Here is a 16,503-nt window from a genome sequence, read left to right on the forward strand (position 1 = left end):
TTGTGCCACCTTTTATGCTATCCTTATTTCATTGTCACAATACCCCAGTCAAGTAGCTAGGGATTAATATATTGTTCTTGTTTGTATAAAAGAAACCCAGGAGTCTGTGTCCTTTATTAGCAAGACAGAGTTAGGCTTCAGACCCAAATCTCTGATCCCCATTCTGGTATTTTTTCTACCATCATGCTTCTCACTCAGTTATGGTGATAATTCTTCCTACTTTGTAACCAAAAATACGAGTCTAGCTATCTGGGGGGAGAAACATGATTCATTGCTTTGCATATTAAAAAATTAGGTGAATGACTTCTTGTTTGCTAACTTGTGTGAAGGATAAACATGCAGTTTTAATTTCAGTTGATGTATACCCTCAGTGTTATATCAAAAGTAGCAATTTATAAGCAAAAATCGTAAAATTACTGAAAATGTGCTATACTACAATATTTTTCTTAACTATGGGATTTATAATTATTTTACGATTTTGAGAATTGTCTGTGAAGACTCTTGTCTTTTAGTTTTTTCATACCATTTTACTATGAAATTTTCAAATATAGAACAAATTTGAAAGAATTTCTTAGTGAATACCAATATCACCAACTAGATTCCACAGTGAACATTTTACTTTGCTTATTTTGTTGTATATCTATCCATTTAGTCAGTTACCCGTCTTATGACACATTCAAAGTAAATTACATCAGTATACCTCCCCCCCAAAATTCTTAAGAATATGTATCATTAACTATAGATTCAGTATGTTTTTAGTCATTTCTTTTAATATAAAATACAGATGTGTGTTTTCCCTGAATTGATAAAAAAAAAATATACCTGTCACCCAAATTTCTTTGACAGTAAATATAGCCATCATCGACATTACCCCTTTCCCAGTCAGTCTTCTCCCCCAAGGCAATCCCTTTTCTTCCTTTTTCACTATAGATTATTGAATGCTTCTATCAGAATCTAGTATAAATGTAGTCATACAGTAAATATATTCTTATGTATAAAGTCTCTCTTATTCAGCATCACTTTGAAATCATTCCGTGTTGTATATCTTTTCTTTAGATATTTTTTTTATTACTCTAAGCAGTTGTTTTAGTGTACAAGTTTTACATACCTTTTATTAGATACATTCCTAAGTATTTTATGTCTTATAAATTGTAATTTGAAGAGTTTTTGTGGTTTCATGTCCCATGATTGCTACTTCTTTGTGAAATACCATTTTTATATATATAGCTTGGATCCTGTGACCTTGCTAATAAATTTACTTATTAGTTCCAGTCCTTATTTTGTGTATACCTGGTGATTTTCTTCATAAACAGTCATGTGGAGACGCTTTTCCCCCTTATTCCCTGACATTTATGCTGTTCCTTTTTGTTTTATTGCAATAGCTAGGGTCTGCAGTGCAATTGATAGTGAGACTGGGCGCCTTTGTCTTATTCCTGATCTTAGGAGAGCTTTCTATATTTCACAAGTGTAATGTTAGTCTTATGTTTTTCATAGATGTCCTTTATCAAATGAAGGAGTTTACTTCTGTTCCCAGTTGGCTGAGTTATCTGATGTTAATTTTTTTTGTTAAATGCTTTTTCTGCATGTATTGAGATAATCATATGGTTTTCTTTTTTACTCACATAATAGTATGAATTACATTGATTAATTTCCAGATGTTGAACGAATATTGCAATTTTGGGATAAACCTCATTTAATCATAGTAAATTATTTCTTTAGTGTATTCTTGGATTTAGTTTGCTAATATTTTATAAGGGTTTTTATATATATTTCCTCATGAGGGGTATTTGTTTTTCTTTTATAGTAACATATTTGATACTGATGTTAGGTTAATGTCTACCTAAATGAGTTTAAAGTTGTCCCTTCCTATATTTTCTAAAAAATTTTTGTAAGATTGGAATTATCCTTTCTTAAATGTTTGATAGAGTCCAGCAGTAAAATTATCTGGGCCTGGAAGTTTCATGATCATGAATTCATTCTTTTTAAAAATTTAAATAAGGCAGCTCATTTTCTATCTCATTGTGTGTTGCTTTAGATGAGTTGTGGTTTTTATTTTTTATTTTATTTTTTTAAGATTTTTAAATTTATTTATTCATTGAGAGGCAGAGACAGAGTTAGAGGGAGAAGCAGGCTCCATGCAGGGAGCCTGATGTGGGACTTGATCCCGGGACTCCAGGAACATGCCCTGAGCTGAAGGCAGAATCTCAACCACTAAGCCACCCAGGCATCCCAAGTTGTGTTTTTTAATTTGTCTATTCATCTGATGTGTCAACATAAAATTGTTACTACAATATTATCTTATTGTCCTTTTAACATGTATAGGATCTGTAGTGATAGCCTTTCTTTTATTTCTGATAATGAAGATTTCTGTCTTCACTCTTTCTCATTTTGTTTATTGTTTTTGTCCTGGTCAGTTTAGTCAAGCATTTTGTTTCTCTCTACAAGGATTAATCTTATCTGCTTTCTATTTTCTGTTATTGATTTTGACATTTTATTATTTATCCTTCCTTTAAATTTACCCTTTTTTTTTTTTTTTTTACCTTTTTTTTGTTTTGTTTTTAAGATTTTATTTATTCATGAGAGACACAGAGAGAGAGAGAGAGAGAGAGAGGCAGAGACACAAGCAGGCTCCATGCAGGGAGCCTGATGTAGGACTCAATCCCGGGACTCCAGGATCATGCCCTGGACCAAAGGCAGGCGCTAAACCGCTGAGTCACCCAAGGATCCCCCTTTTTTTTTTACCTTCTTAATGTAAGTGTTTAGATTATTGATTTTAGACCTGTCTTCTAATTTAAATTAACTATTTAAAGCAGTAAATATTGGGATGCTTGGGTGGCTCAGTGGTTAAACTTCTCTGCCTTCAGTTCATGGCATGATCCTGGAGTCCCGAGATCGAGTTCCACATCGGGCCCCCTGCATGGAGCTTGCTTCTCCCTCTGCCTAGGTCTCTGCCTCTCTTTCTGTGTCTCTCATGAATAAATAAATAAGATATTTAAAAATACAGAGAGAGAGCATTAAATATTTTTAAATACTGCATTAGCTACATTTCGCAAAATTTTATTCGTTTTCAGCATTATTTAGAAATATTTTTCTGATTTCTCTTGTGATTTCTTCTTTCAAAAATTACTTATATTTTGTCAGAGAACATTCTGGATAATTTTAGTCTTTTTAAATTTATTGAGATCTATTTTATAGCCCAGCATGTGGTCTAACTTGGTGGATGTTCTTTGTACACTTGTTAAGTCAGGATGGCTGGTAGTATTTTCAGATGACTCCTGTCATTATTGATTTTTTTTTTTTTTTTGTCTTCTGTCAGTTGCTGATACTGATTTTTTAAAATTTTACTTGTCTGATTTTATCATTTGCATGCAAAATGTTAAAATCTCCATCTAAGAATGTGGATTGGTCTGTTTCTCCCCTAATTCTCTTAACATTTGCTTATATTTGGATCTCTGTTAATAAGCACATACATGTGTATAGCTGCTTTGTCTTTCTCATGAAATGTCCTTCTTTGTCTTGAAGTCTGTTTTAGCTGATATTAATATAACCGTTTCAGCCTTATGCTTATAGTTTATATGATAAATCTTCATCATTCAGTATTTTTGGAATAACAACTTTATTGAGCTATAATTCACTTACCATACAGTTCAGTGGTTTATACCCACTAGCAGTCACTACCATTTTCCCCTAGCCTAGGCAGCCACTAGTGAATTTTATTTTATTTTATTTTAGTTTTTTAAAGACTTATTTATTTGTTTATTCATGAGAGAGACAGAGACACAGACAGAGTGAGAAGCAGTGTCCATGCAGGGAGCCTGATGTGGGACTCAATCCCGGGACTCCAGGATCATGCCCTGGGCCAAAGGCAGGCATTAAACTGCTGAGCCACCCAGGGATCCCCATTGAATTTTATTTTTATATAGATTTGCCTTTTTTGGAAATTTCATGTAGATAGAATCAATGATATGTTGCCCTTTATGACTATTCTTTCACTTCGCATGTTTTCAGGTTTTATCAAAAAAAATTTTTTAAGGTTTTATCAATTTTGTAGCATATATTAGTAATTCAGTTTTTTTAAATGTAATCTGTTGTATGGATATACCACATTTTATCCATTCTTCATTTGATTGGTTAATTTGGGTAATTTTCTACTTTTTGAACATTAGGAGTAATGTTGCTGTGAACATTTATGTATAAGCTTTTGTGTGAACATATGTTTTCATTTTCCTTTGCTGTATATCTAATAGTAGAATTGCTAGGGCTGTGTGTTTAACCTTTTACGGGATGATCAGACTGTTTCCAAAGCAGCTGTACCATTTTACATTCCTACAATCAGTATATTCTAATTTCTCCACATCCTCACCAACTAGTTATTACCTGTGGTTTTGATTATAGCCATCCTACTGGATATGAAGTGGTAACTCACTGAGGCATCCATTTACTTTTAACTTTCTATATCTTTATATCGAAGTGAGTCTTATATATAGGTGGGTCTTGTTTTTTAATTCACCCTGGCCCATCACTCCCTTTGAAGAATCTATAGTCCACTGAAATTTACTCTAATCGTTGATGAAGTTGGATTTAGGTATACCACTTCATGTTTGCTTTTTGTTCACTTTTTTATTCATTTTCTCCACCCTTTCTACCTTCTTTTGTGTATTTTTAATAGTCAAATCTTAATTTGTATTTGGTTCTTTAGTCATACATTTTTTTCTGTGTGTGGTAGCTCTAAAAATAGACATATCAGTACTATGTTATTTCATATAAAATGTAGAATTCTTGCATATACTACACTTTGTCATAGTTGCCATATGTATTTCATTTGGATGCATTGTAAACTCCAGAAGACAGGTGTTTTAGATTTTGCTTTAAAGGAATTAAGAGTAGGGACGCCTTGGTAGCTCAGCAGTTGAGCGCCTGCCTTCAGCCCAGGGCGTGATCCTAGGGGCCTGGGATCGAGTTCCGTATCAGGCTCCCTGCATGGAGCCTGCTTCTCCCTCTGCCTGTGTCTCTGCCTCTCTCTCTGTGTGTTTCTCATGAATAAATAAAATCTTAAAAAAAAAAAAAAAAAGGAATTAAGAGTAAAAAAATATTTAAAAATTATTTGTATTTACCTAGGATGTAAATCATATATGATACCCTTTATTTCTTCCTGAAGATTAAATTTCCTTATAATATTACTTTCCTTCAGCCAGGACTTTCAGCCTGAACTTCTGTGGCAAATCTTGTAGTGGACCCATCTGAGAACAACAAATTCTCTTTGTTTTGTCTTTTTGAAGGGTATTTTTTGCTGAATATAGAATTCTGTATTGACAGCTTTTTTTTTTCTTTTAGTACTGTCTTCTAGCCTCCATAGTTTTGAATTCAAAGTCAGTATTAATGAGAATCCTTGATTTCCTATATGTAATGTGTAATTTTTATTTGCCTGCTTTCAAGAATTTATCTTTACTTTTATTTTTTAGCAGTTTGGCTACTTTATCCTACTTAAAGTTTCTCTGAGTATTTTAAATCTATAAATTGGCCTTTTAGCTAATTAAATTTTTGGACATCACTTCAAATAATTTTCTGTTCTATATTCCCTTTTCTCACATTCCACTTAGACCTTTTACTCTTCCATAGTTCCCTGAGAGGCCATACATATCAACTTTTTTTCTTCTGTACTCATATTAAATAATTTTGATAAACTGATCTTCAAGGTCACTTATTCTTTTATCACCTCATTCTCTTCTTAAGCTTAGTCAATTTTTACTTCAGATGTTAATATTTTTCAGTTGTAAATTTTCATTTTTTATGATTTATCTGCTGAATTTTCTTTTCGTTCATGACAAGCATATTTTCTTTTATATTATTAAATATAGTTATAATCACTGTTTTAAAGGCCTTATCTTTTTTATTGAAGTAAATTGATACACAGTGTTAACATAGTTTTAGGTGTACAACATGATGGTTTGAGAACTCTATGTATTACACTCATCACAGTTGTAGCTACCATCTGTTACTATACAATGTTATTGTAATACCATTGACTATATTCCCTGTTCTCACTTATTCATTCCATAACTGTAAACCTCTGCCTGCCAATCCTTTTCACTCATTTTATCCACCCCACCATCCTCTCCCATTGGCAAACACCAGTTCTCTTATATTTAAGGGTCTGTTTATGGTTTTTTTTTTTGTATGTTTGTTCTATGTTTTGTTTTTTAGATTCCACTTCTATGTGAAAACAAGATGTTTGTCTTTCTCTAACTTATTTCACAAGCAAAATACCCTGAATCCATCCATGTTGTCACAGATGGCAATATCATTCTTTTTTATAACTGAGTAATACTCCATTGTTCTTTTCTGCTTATTTGAACATTTGGGCCTTCTCAGATTAGGTAGGTCTCCATTGATTGTGTTTTCCCTTGAGAATAGGTCGTATTTTGTTGGTTCTTCTATGATGAGTAATTTTGGATTTTATCCTGGACATTGGGAATGTTACGTTGTGGAGGTTTTAGATGCTATTATAGCCTCCAAAAAATGCTGATCCTTTTGTCGTAGCAGGCATTTAACTTGCTTTCACTTAAACTATAAATTTGTCTCTTAGGCAGCAGGGTTTTTTGGGGGTTATTTTGCTGCTGTTGTTGTTGTTGTTTTTAATCATCCTGTACTGGGCTTCTTACAGTCTGTACTGTTCTATGATTCTTCAGGCCCAAAAGTCTGTGGTTTGTCTACCTGACTTTTAAGACTCTCTGTGTACCACTGATTGTGATAAGCTCTCAAGTGAAAAACCATAAAAGCAGAAGCACCTTGTTCTGATCATTTTTCCAAGTGTCAACTCCTCTCCAGAATAAGTCTGCTTTTGTTCACTGTCCAGGGCCTCCAAATACTTTTGCTCGTTGTTTGTTTATATTTTTCCTAGAGTTATAATTGTTACCTTGAGAGTCAATCTCTAGGAACTTATTTGTCCATACCAGAAGCTGAATTCCTTGTCTTTAATTCTGAACATACCTAGATTATGAACCTTTAATCTTGTGAAAGTTCTAATACTTTAGGAAATTTCACATTTAAATCTTTTACACTTAATTGAACTTTTAACAAACTTTGTTGGCTTTTTTATTCTAGACCTCCGATTCTTTCATAGATAATGTTCCTGAGAAAGATCTCAGACCAAAAAGAGATACAGATATAACATCTGAAAGCGACTATGGCAACAGAAAAGAATGTAATAGAAGAATTTCTCGACGATCAAAAGTCCCATATTATTCCAAAACTATTCAGGCTATTAAGCACCACACTAAAAACAACAACCCTTTTATGAGGTAACTGTTTTAGTTTCAGAAATCCAATAAGGCACACAGGCATAAGTTAATACTGTTAACTTGTTCCTTTAAGCTTTTTCAGAGTGGTATTTCTTAATCTTCTAATATCAGAGATTTGACTTCTCAGCCTTGCTGATTCAGATTTGTTCACTCTATTTATTTAAAATTATACAAAAGGATCCTTTTCTTTGATAGACTGCCATTTATCCAACTTGTGAAAAGTTGTATAAGTACTGTATATTTCTTTCGGTCATTACCTATGTTTTATTCTTTGCAGTTGTAATCGTAAAATGAAACAACCTTTCTTTAAAGAATTATATGTAAGATCATCTTTAGCAAACTGTAATATGTTAGAAGAATCAGAAGAACAGAAGACTGAAATCATTAAAGTAGACAAGAGTAGTTCAGAAGATACCACTTACCGGGTATGTATGATATGAAAGGTCAAGGGGGCATCTGGTTGGCTCAGTCGGTTAAGTTTCTGACTTGTGATCTCTCTCCGCTCGGGGCTTGATTTCAGAGTCATTGGGCTGCATGCTGGGAGTGGAACCTACTTTAAAAAAAAGAGGGAGGGGGGGTGCCTGGTGGCTCAGCAGGTTAAATGTCAGCCATTGGCTCAGATCAGGATCTTGGTGTTCCTAGGATAGAACTCTTCACCCGGCTTCCTGCTCAGTCAGGAACCTCCTCCGTCTCCTCCCTGCTTGTGCTCTCTCTCACTATCTCCATCTCTATCAAATAAATAAAATATTTTAAGAAAAAAAAATAAACGTGAATAATCTTAGTTTTAAATATGAAATTAGTCCCAGTAAAATAATGCATGTTTTTATGAGCAAAAGATATTGCATATAACTTACTGGGGTGAGGGGCACCTGGGTGATTCAGTGGTTGAGCATCTATCTGTGGCTCAGGTCGGGGTCCTGGGGTCCTGGAATAGAGTCCCTTATCAGGCTCCCTGTGGAGTGCCTGCTTCTCCCTCTCCTTGTGTCTCTACATCTCGCATGAATAAATAGTCTTTAGAAAAACTTTTTTTTTTTTTACTAGGGTGATAGATTGGGTTATTTTTCCCTTCCTGATTTCCAGATTTTGTATATTTTTTTGAGTTGTAAAGGAATGGAAATTATACATTTAAGGTCAGATTATATTTTATTTATTTATTTTTAAAGATTTTATTCATTCATGAGAGACACAGAGAGAGAGAGAGAAAGAGGCAGAGACACAGGCAGAGGGAGAAGCAGGCTCCATGCAGGGAGCCCGACTCAGGACTCGATCCCGGGCCCCCAAGATCAGGCCCTGGGCCGAAGGCGGCACTAAACCACTGAGCCACCCGGGCTGCCCTTAAGGTCAAATTTTAGTGAAATCATTTGTTATTTGCTTGTGGAGGAAAAAAAAAAATCAAAATTTTCAAATTCTTCTTAAAGCAGTAGTTCCAAACTTTTGGGTCTCAGACCCTTTTTTAAATATGGAGTTTACGGGTCTTCTCAGAGAAACTTTATTTTTTTCCTTTTATAAAGATTTTATTTATTTATTCATGAGAGACACAGAGAGGCAGAGACATAGGCAGAGAGAGAAGCATGCTCCCTGCAGGGAGCCCAGTGCGGGACTCCATCCTGGGATTCAGGGATCACAACCTGAGCCAAAGGCAGAGGCTCAACCACTGAGCCACCCAGGCATCCCTTCTCAGAGAAACTTTCAAACACTCAAAATGTGTATAATTTCAAGGTTTTTCATGGACTCTGCTGAAATCTAGTTTTGGGTGCATGGATCCCAGATTAAGAGGCCTTCAAGAAGCGTACCCTGCTGACTCAGTCGTTAGAGCACAAGACTCTTGGTCTTAGGGTTGTCAGTTCAAGCACCATGTTAGGTAGTAGAACTAAAAAAAAAAAAATGAAGAGGCCTTCAGGAATTTAAATATTCTTCAGTATTTGCCTTAATAATCCTCATGTTAAGATTTTTTTTTTTTAAGATTTTATTTATTCATGAGAGACACAAGAGAGAGGCAGAAACACAGGCAGAGGGAGAAGCAGGCTCCATGCAGGGAGCCTGACATGGGACTCGATCCCAGGTCTCCAGGACCACGCCCTGGGCTGAAGGCAGCACCAAACCGCTGAGCCACCCGGGCTGCCCCTCATGTTAAGAATTTTTAGTACACATTGATTTGTATTTTTCTAACATTAACTTGCCCTTGTTTTACTTGTGAAGTGCAAATTACACTTTCAACTGTACTGTGCACTGTTCTTCCAATAGTATGATTGCTTTTTTAACAGTTTCAAACCTTTCATGCCATTGGTTTCTTCCCCCTGTTCTCCAGTATAGAGACTTTGTTGTTTGAAAAATATTTATCATTGGGACAACAATAACCACTAACATTTATTGAGTGCCTATTATGCACCTCACACTGTTCTGCACTGTTCTTTATACTTCTATTAATTCTTACCACAGCCCTTTGAATTAGATAACTGTTATTCCTATATTATAAATGAGAAAATTGAGGCAGTGAAAAGTTAGGTAATATTTCCAAGTTCATATAACACTTTAGTTTTCTTCCAGTCACTTGTTGAACAACTAGACCAAGAGAGAGAGAAGAGATGGAAGGCTGAACAAGCTGAGAAGAAACTTCTGGATTATATTGACGAACTGCACAAACATGCAAGTGGAAAAAAAGATCTTCATAGCCTGGCTCTACTTACCACAGATAGGTAAGGGAAAGTCTATAAACCTAAAGGTTTCCTAATGCAAAGAATACATTGGAATTGGAACTGGAATACCTTAGTTTACACTAGGTATAGTAAGATCAAAAGCAATGTCTGTGTTGTCCATATTTACCATATTACATATTCATTATTTTCTTGAAAATTCAGCTTCAGTCTTTTCTGGTTCTACTTTTATTTATACTTCAAATGTTTGTTTGGCATTAGATCCTCACATGTTTTCATATTCCCTTATGTGACTTGGTAGGGATTTTGCATTCCTCATCCCTATACAGAGTATATCATCTAGGTGCCATGGAGTATATATTATTTCAAAAACTGAATCTTTTCTATTATGCTTTTAAAACCTAATCTATAAGCTTCCAAATCTTTATCATCTAGACTTCCTTAATGAAGAGATATGATCAGCTAATTATCTACTAGAAGTACCTTGTGTACATTGCTCATAAGTCTCTTAAATCAGCATATCCATAACTATACTTATCCCACTCCTTATTCTGTGTTCTCTGTCCTAATAAATGGTGTCTCATCTAGTCAGCCACTAAAGCAGGAATCTTTTGTTTGTTTCCTTTCTTGTTCTCATATCCCATAACCAGTTGGTATTGATGTCTTCTTTATTCTACTTATTAAAAGAGGTCGAACTGTGTTTTCTTTATCCCAAACTTCTGCCTTAATTAAGGCCCTTATCTCTTGCTTAAATGATTGCTCTAATTCTACTGCTCTGTAGCTACTCTGTCACCATCCACCATATAGTCTACAGAATAAAGTCCAGTACTCTATAGTATACCAAACTGAAGTTGAGAGAGTGAACAAAGGAAGACCAGTTCAGAGACTAATCTTAAAGAAGATGAGAGATAGTAAGGATAAGAATTGGAGAAATGACTAGTACAGAAGCTGATGGATATATAGACTTTTTCAATTTTGGCTTGGAAATTACAGTAGATGCATATAGGAGTGGGTACCTAGCTCAGTAATTTCTTCGTGGGGCTGTCTTTGCTATTTGTTGTCTCATTTTCGAAAGTTAGACTTGTATTCTATCATCATTCGCCTCCCTGCATGTAATACTGGTCTAGAGATGAACACCTGACCCAGGCTGGGTAAATATGTCTTAGTCCATGGCCAGAGTGATTGGTGTATCTAGTGGTCATAGGATCCAAATTGGACTAATCAGAGCCTTTCCTAGAATTCTCCTAAGCTGAACTAGAGAAAGATAATCTTTTCTATTTGGTCCTCAGAACTGTTAGAATGTGAGTCCAGGGATGTTTGTAGCTTTTTCCTTCTCTCCTTCATACTTTACAAGGAAGCCTACAGGAGGAGAAATGGAAACCAGCCTATAGAAAAGTAGTGTCCTTATGGTCTTCACGTCCTTGATTTTGGTGGTCCCTCAGAATAATGCACCCCATCCTCTGAATAGGTTATGTAAGTCAGTAAGTTCTCCCCCCCCTTTTTTTTTTTAGATTTTATATATTTATTCATGAGAGAGAGCGAGAGAGGCAGAGACACAGGCCGAGGGAGAAGCAGGCTCCATGCAGGAAGCCCTATGCGGGACCCGATCCCGGGACTCCAGGATTACGCCCTGGGCCGAAGGCAGGCGTTAAACCACTGGCCACCCAGGGATCCCCAAGTTCTCCCTTTTAACTTAAAGTAGTTAAGAGTTTTCAATTGTAATCAAAGGGCTCTGATAGAAAGCTAGGATCAATACTTTTTGTCTGGGGAAGATACAAGGAAGTCAAAGTTAACTTTTAGTCATCTTTTTATGTATCACTTTTCTCTTACAGCTTTATAACTGTATTCTAGTCTGATTCTTCTCCTAGATGTTGAACTCCTTGAAGGCACAGGCTTTATCTTAATCCGTCTTACTTGCTTTGAAGCCCATACTTAGCACAATGTCTGACACAAATTAGGTATTTAGTGAAGTTTTGCTGTTGGATAGTAAAGTTCATATAAGATAAGGTTTCATTAATTTATATACAATTTCCCTTTTGGCACAGTGTTAATTTCAGGGACTGGAGAGAGGCATATTATACTGTTTTTCAACCATTTTTACTAAAGAGTTTCTGAAACATATTTCAAAACTTCCTCTTTACTGTAATCTTTAATTTTACCTACAATTTTTATCTTTTTGTATGCATAATGTACTTACAGCTACATTTGATTTCTGCTTTAGGCTAAAGGAAATTATTTTTAAAGAGAGAAATTCCAAAGTACAACTCGAAGTTATGGTTCACAGACTTCAAAATGAAATAAAAAAACTAACTATTGAATTAATTAAAGCAAGGGATCAACAAGAGGATCACATTAGACACTTAAGAACCCTGGAAAAAGCATTAGAAAAAATGGAGAGGCAGAAAGGGCAACAGCAAGCAGCACAGGTATTTCTCTTCTTTAATCTCTGAGTCCTATGAATAAACACAAATTATAACTTTCATCTTGAAACATTATATTGTTACAGAGTAAACTTAAAAGTTATTAGGCTATATGCAAAAATTAATTTAAACATAACAATTCCTATGGAATCCTTTCTTTTTTTTTTTTTTTTTTTTAAGATTTTATTTAAGTAGGGGATCCCTGGGTGGCGCAGTGGTTTAGCGCCTGCCTTTGGCCCAGGGTGCGATCCTGGAGACCCGGGATCGAATCCCACGTCGGGCTCCCTGCGTGGAGCCTGCTTCTCCCTCTGCCTGTGTCTCTGCCTCTCTCTCTCTCTCTGTGTGACTATCATGAATAAATAAATAAAATCTTTTAAAAAAAAAAAAAAAAGATTTTATTTAAGTAGTTTCTTTACTCAACATGGGCCTCAAACGTATAACCCCAGGATCAGGAGTCGCATGGTCTACCAACTGAGCCAGACAGGAGCCTCCCTCTTGTCCCCACTGTGGAGGTATTACAGGGTGTTAGGCTTGTGTTCTGAGAGCCAGGTTTTTTTTTGTTTTTGTTTTGTTTTGTTTTATTTATGATAGTCACACACAGAGAGAGAGAGAGGCAGAGACACAGGCAGAGGGAGAAGCAGGCTCCATGCACCGGGAGCCCGACGTGGGATTCCATCCCGGGTCTCCAGGATCGGCACCCTGGGCCAAAGGCAGGCACCAAACCACTGCACCACCTAGGGATCCCCTGAGAGCCAGGTTTTAAAAGTCTCTTTGGGGAGCTTGAAGATAGATACTTCATTTTCATACCTTTTTTTTTTTTAAGATTTTATTTATTCATAGAGACACACAGAAAGAGGCAGAGACACAGGCAGAGGGAGAAGCAGGCTCCATGCAGGGAGCCCGACGAGGGAGTCAATCCCAGGTCTCCAGGATCACGCCCTGGGCCGCAGGTGGCGCTAAACCACTGCGCCACCGGGACTGCCCCCCCCCCCTTTTTTTTAAGATTTTTTATTTATTTATTCATGAGAGACAGAGAGAGAAGCAGAGACATGGGCAGAGGGAGAAGCAGACTCCCTTCAGGGAACCCGATTCAGAACTTGATCCCAGGACCTTGGGATCATACCCTGAGCCAAAGGCAGATGCTCAACTGCTGAGCCACCCAGGCCTCCCTCATTTTCATGCTTTCTGAGTGGAAATTACTGAGACGTATGATGTAATTAAGCAATATAGTTAATGTTAGTATGTTTGATGCTTCTAAGCCTATTCTTTATGTGATCATAGTATCATTAACTTAGTAAATTTTGAAAATCAACTTAGTCACCAGGTCCTATTATTTAGAAGGTACTTTTCTTTGGCATTCAAATAGAAGCAGGGAGAATATTATCTAAATACAGTAATTGTGTATATTTACTCAGATGCGACTTATCCAAGAGGTGGAGCTCAAAGCTGCCGCTGCTGATAGAGAAATAAACTTACTTAGAACTTCTCTTCATCAAGAAAAGGAACAAGTGCAGCAACTTCATGAACTTCTTGCTTTGAAAGAACAAGAACACAGGTAAATGAAACCAAACTGCTTAGTTCTTCCTTAACCCTGCTCTCTCTTACCTAAAACTAGACTGATTGATCAGTGGTAAAATCCTAACAGAACTAGTTCATGGTAAATAACGTGTTTGTGTATGGATTAAAATCAGTCTTACAGGGCAGCCTGGGTGGCTCAGCAGTTTAGCGCCGCCTTCAGCCCAGGGTACGATCCTAGAGACCCGGGATCAAGTCCCACATCAGGGTCTCTGCGCGGAGCCTGCTTCTCCCCCTGCCTGTGTCTCTGCCTCCCTCCCTCCCTCCCTCCTCTCTCTCTCTCTCTCTCTCTCTCTCGAATAAGTAAATAAAATCTTTAATTAATTAATTAATTAATTGATTAATTAAAATCAGTCTTACAGTAAGAACTAGCTTAAAAACAAATAGGTGGCAGGACACCTGGGTGGCTCAATGGTTGAGGGTCTGCCTTTGGCTCAGGGTATGACCCAGGGTGCCGGGACCAAGTCTCGCATCAGGCTTCCCGGAGGGAGCTTGCTTCTCCCTCTGTCTGTGTCTCTGCCTCTCTGTCTGTGGCTCTCATGAATAAATAAATAAAATCTTAAAAAAGAAAAAAAAATAGGTGGCTTTACTGAGGTAAGAGCTTGTAACAGGCTTATTTTGCATATTTCCAAGCTCAACCAAAAGTTGGTCATTGTAATACAGAGAAAACTGTTTTAATTGACCTCTGAGTAACTACCTATTAAATTAATCAATAATCTATTCCTCTGAATTGCAGATGTCAATGGACTTTTTCTGTGAAGGGCCAGAGAGAAAACTTTCAGGCTTTGCAGACCCTAACTCACTATATTTTTATAGTTAAAAAAAAGTAGCCATAGGTAACAAATGGGCATGGCTTTGTTCCAGTAAGTTTATTTCCCCCCCAAAAAACAGTTGTCAGGGCAGATTTGGTCCATCAGTGTAGTTTACTGGCCCTGTTCTATGGACTCCATGATAATTTAAACACTTGCAGCTAGTTATCTACTTACTGCCCTACCAGTTGAATTGTATATTTGCCATGGGTTAAGTGATCCCAAGCCTGTTGTGTTTTTGCTCTTACATAAATGAAATTTTTAAAGTATAAATTAAATTTTGATGCGCTGGGGAAAATTGTCATCATATGCAGGGTAGAACAACTATAAAAAAAAGTTGGGGAAATAATTGTAAAAATCTAAAATTTTGCAATTAGTTTCCTTTAGGAATGTCTTTTAACTTCTTGTTCTAGTTCAAAAGAAACAAAAACTAGGGATGCCTAGGTGGCTCAGCAGTTGAGCATCTGCCTTTGGTCCAGGGCGTGATCCCGGGATGCCGGGATCGAGTTCCACATTGGGCTCCCTGCGAGGAGCTTGCTTCTCCCTCTGTGTCCCTGCCTCTCTCTGTCTCTCTCAGGAATAAATAAATAAAATCTTAAAAAAGAAAAGAAAAGAAATGAAAACTAGAAATAGTGAATTTTGTATTATGGGTTTGACTTATTTGTGAAAAATAATGGAGAACTCTAAAGAATGAACTCACATTTAAATTTTTAAAAAGTTTATATATGGGATCCCTGGGTGGCGCAGCGGTTTGGCGCCTGCCTTTGGCCCAGGGCGCGATCTTGGAGACCCAGGATCGAATCCCACGTCGGGCTCTCAGTGCATGGAGCCTGCTTCTCCCTCTGCTTATGTTTCTGCCTCTCTTTCTCTCTCTCTCTCTCTCTCTCTCTCTGTGACTATCATAAATAAATTTTAAAAAATTTAAAAAAAAAGTTTATATATTGAAAGATTGGTAAATAATTGCCCACTTTAACTGATTTTTTTCTATTAACCAACCACCAGTACCAGACAGACTATATTAGTTGTATGTCAAAGGTTCAGCCAAAGTAGAAGATACAGTGAAGTAGAACTTGATTTCTACAAATGCACCTAAAGAATTTTAGAAGCTATACAACAATTCTGAACTATTTCAGTTAAGATATGGCATAGTCCTTTTATCCACATCCCCACTAAATATACAATCAAATAAAACTTGTCTTCTTCCTCTAACTACTTTCCTGTGCCAGTTTCAGTGCTTGAAAGTGAGGAGCTGATTTTAAATTAACAATAGAGAATGTAGAATATTTAGTAACTATTTAAAAGCCTTGAATGTTTTTCTTTCCAAGTGAATAGAATGCTATGATTTTTATTTGTTTTTCATTCCAGGAAAGAACTTGAAACAAGGGAGTTTTTCAGTGATGCCGAGTTCCAGGAAGCCTTAGCTAAAGAAGTAGCTAAAGAAGAGAGAAAGCATGAACAAGATATAAAAGAATACCAAGAAAAAATTGATACGTTAAACCAACAATATATGGATTTAGAAAATGAATTCCGTATTGCTTTAACTGTTGAAGCCAGAAGATTTAAAGATGTAAGAATTGGCATCTAGCTTTTTATTGAAAACAGAAGCAGCAAGATATAGTTGGATGAGAGGACTACATTTTAGAATTCTAGCTCTATTTACACGTTGGCTATATGATTTTAAGCAAATTAAATTCTTGGAGCCTTAGTTTTTTTACATAAATATAGCCACTCTTCAGTGCTGTTG

General features: G+C 36.4%; 1 protein-coding gene across 6 annotated transcripts in view; it reads left to right on the top strand.

Moving 5' to 3' along the window:
• The window catches only part of LRRCC1 (leucine rich repeat and coiled-coil centrosomal protein 1), a 38,379-nt gene that overhangs the window by 11,202 nt on the left and 10,674 nt on the right, over nucleotides 1-16,503 (top strand). For all 6 annotated transcript variants that reach the window (XM_038579658.1, XM_038579657.1, XM_038579655.1 and 3 more), the window contains 6 exons: nucleotides 7,105-7,301; nucleotides 7,579-7,726; nucleotides 9,849-9,997; nucleotides 12,177-12,381; nucleotides 13,791-13,930; nucleotides 16,125-16,326. In XM_038579658.1, the coding sequence (XP_038435586.1) occupies nucleotides 7,105-7,301; nucleotides 7,579-7,726; nucleotides 9,849-9,997; nucleotides 12,177-12,381; nucleotides 13,791-13,930; nucleotides 16,125-16,326 (1,041 nt within the window). The remainder of the gene's footprint in view (nucleotides 1-7,104; nucleotides 7,302-7,578; nucleotides 7,727-9,848; nucleotides 9,998-12,176; nucleotides 12,382-13,790; nucleotides 13,931-16,124; nucleotides 16,327-16,503) is intronic.

This window comes from Canis lupus, chromosome 29 (genome assembly GCF_011100685.1).
Source record: "Canis lupus familiaris isolate Mischka breed German Shepherd chromosome 29, alternate assembly UU_Cfam_GSD_1.0, whole genome shotgun sequence".
NCBI lineage: Eukaryota > Metazoa > Chordata > Mammalia > Carnivora > Canidae > Canis > Canis lupus.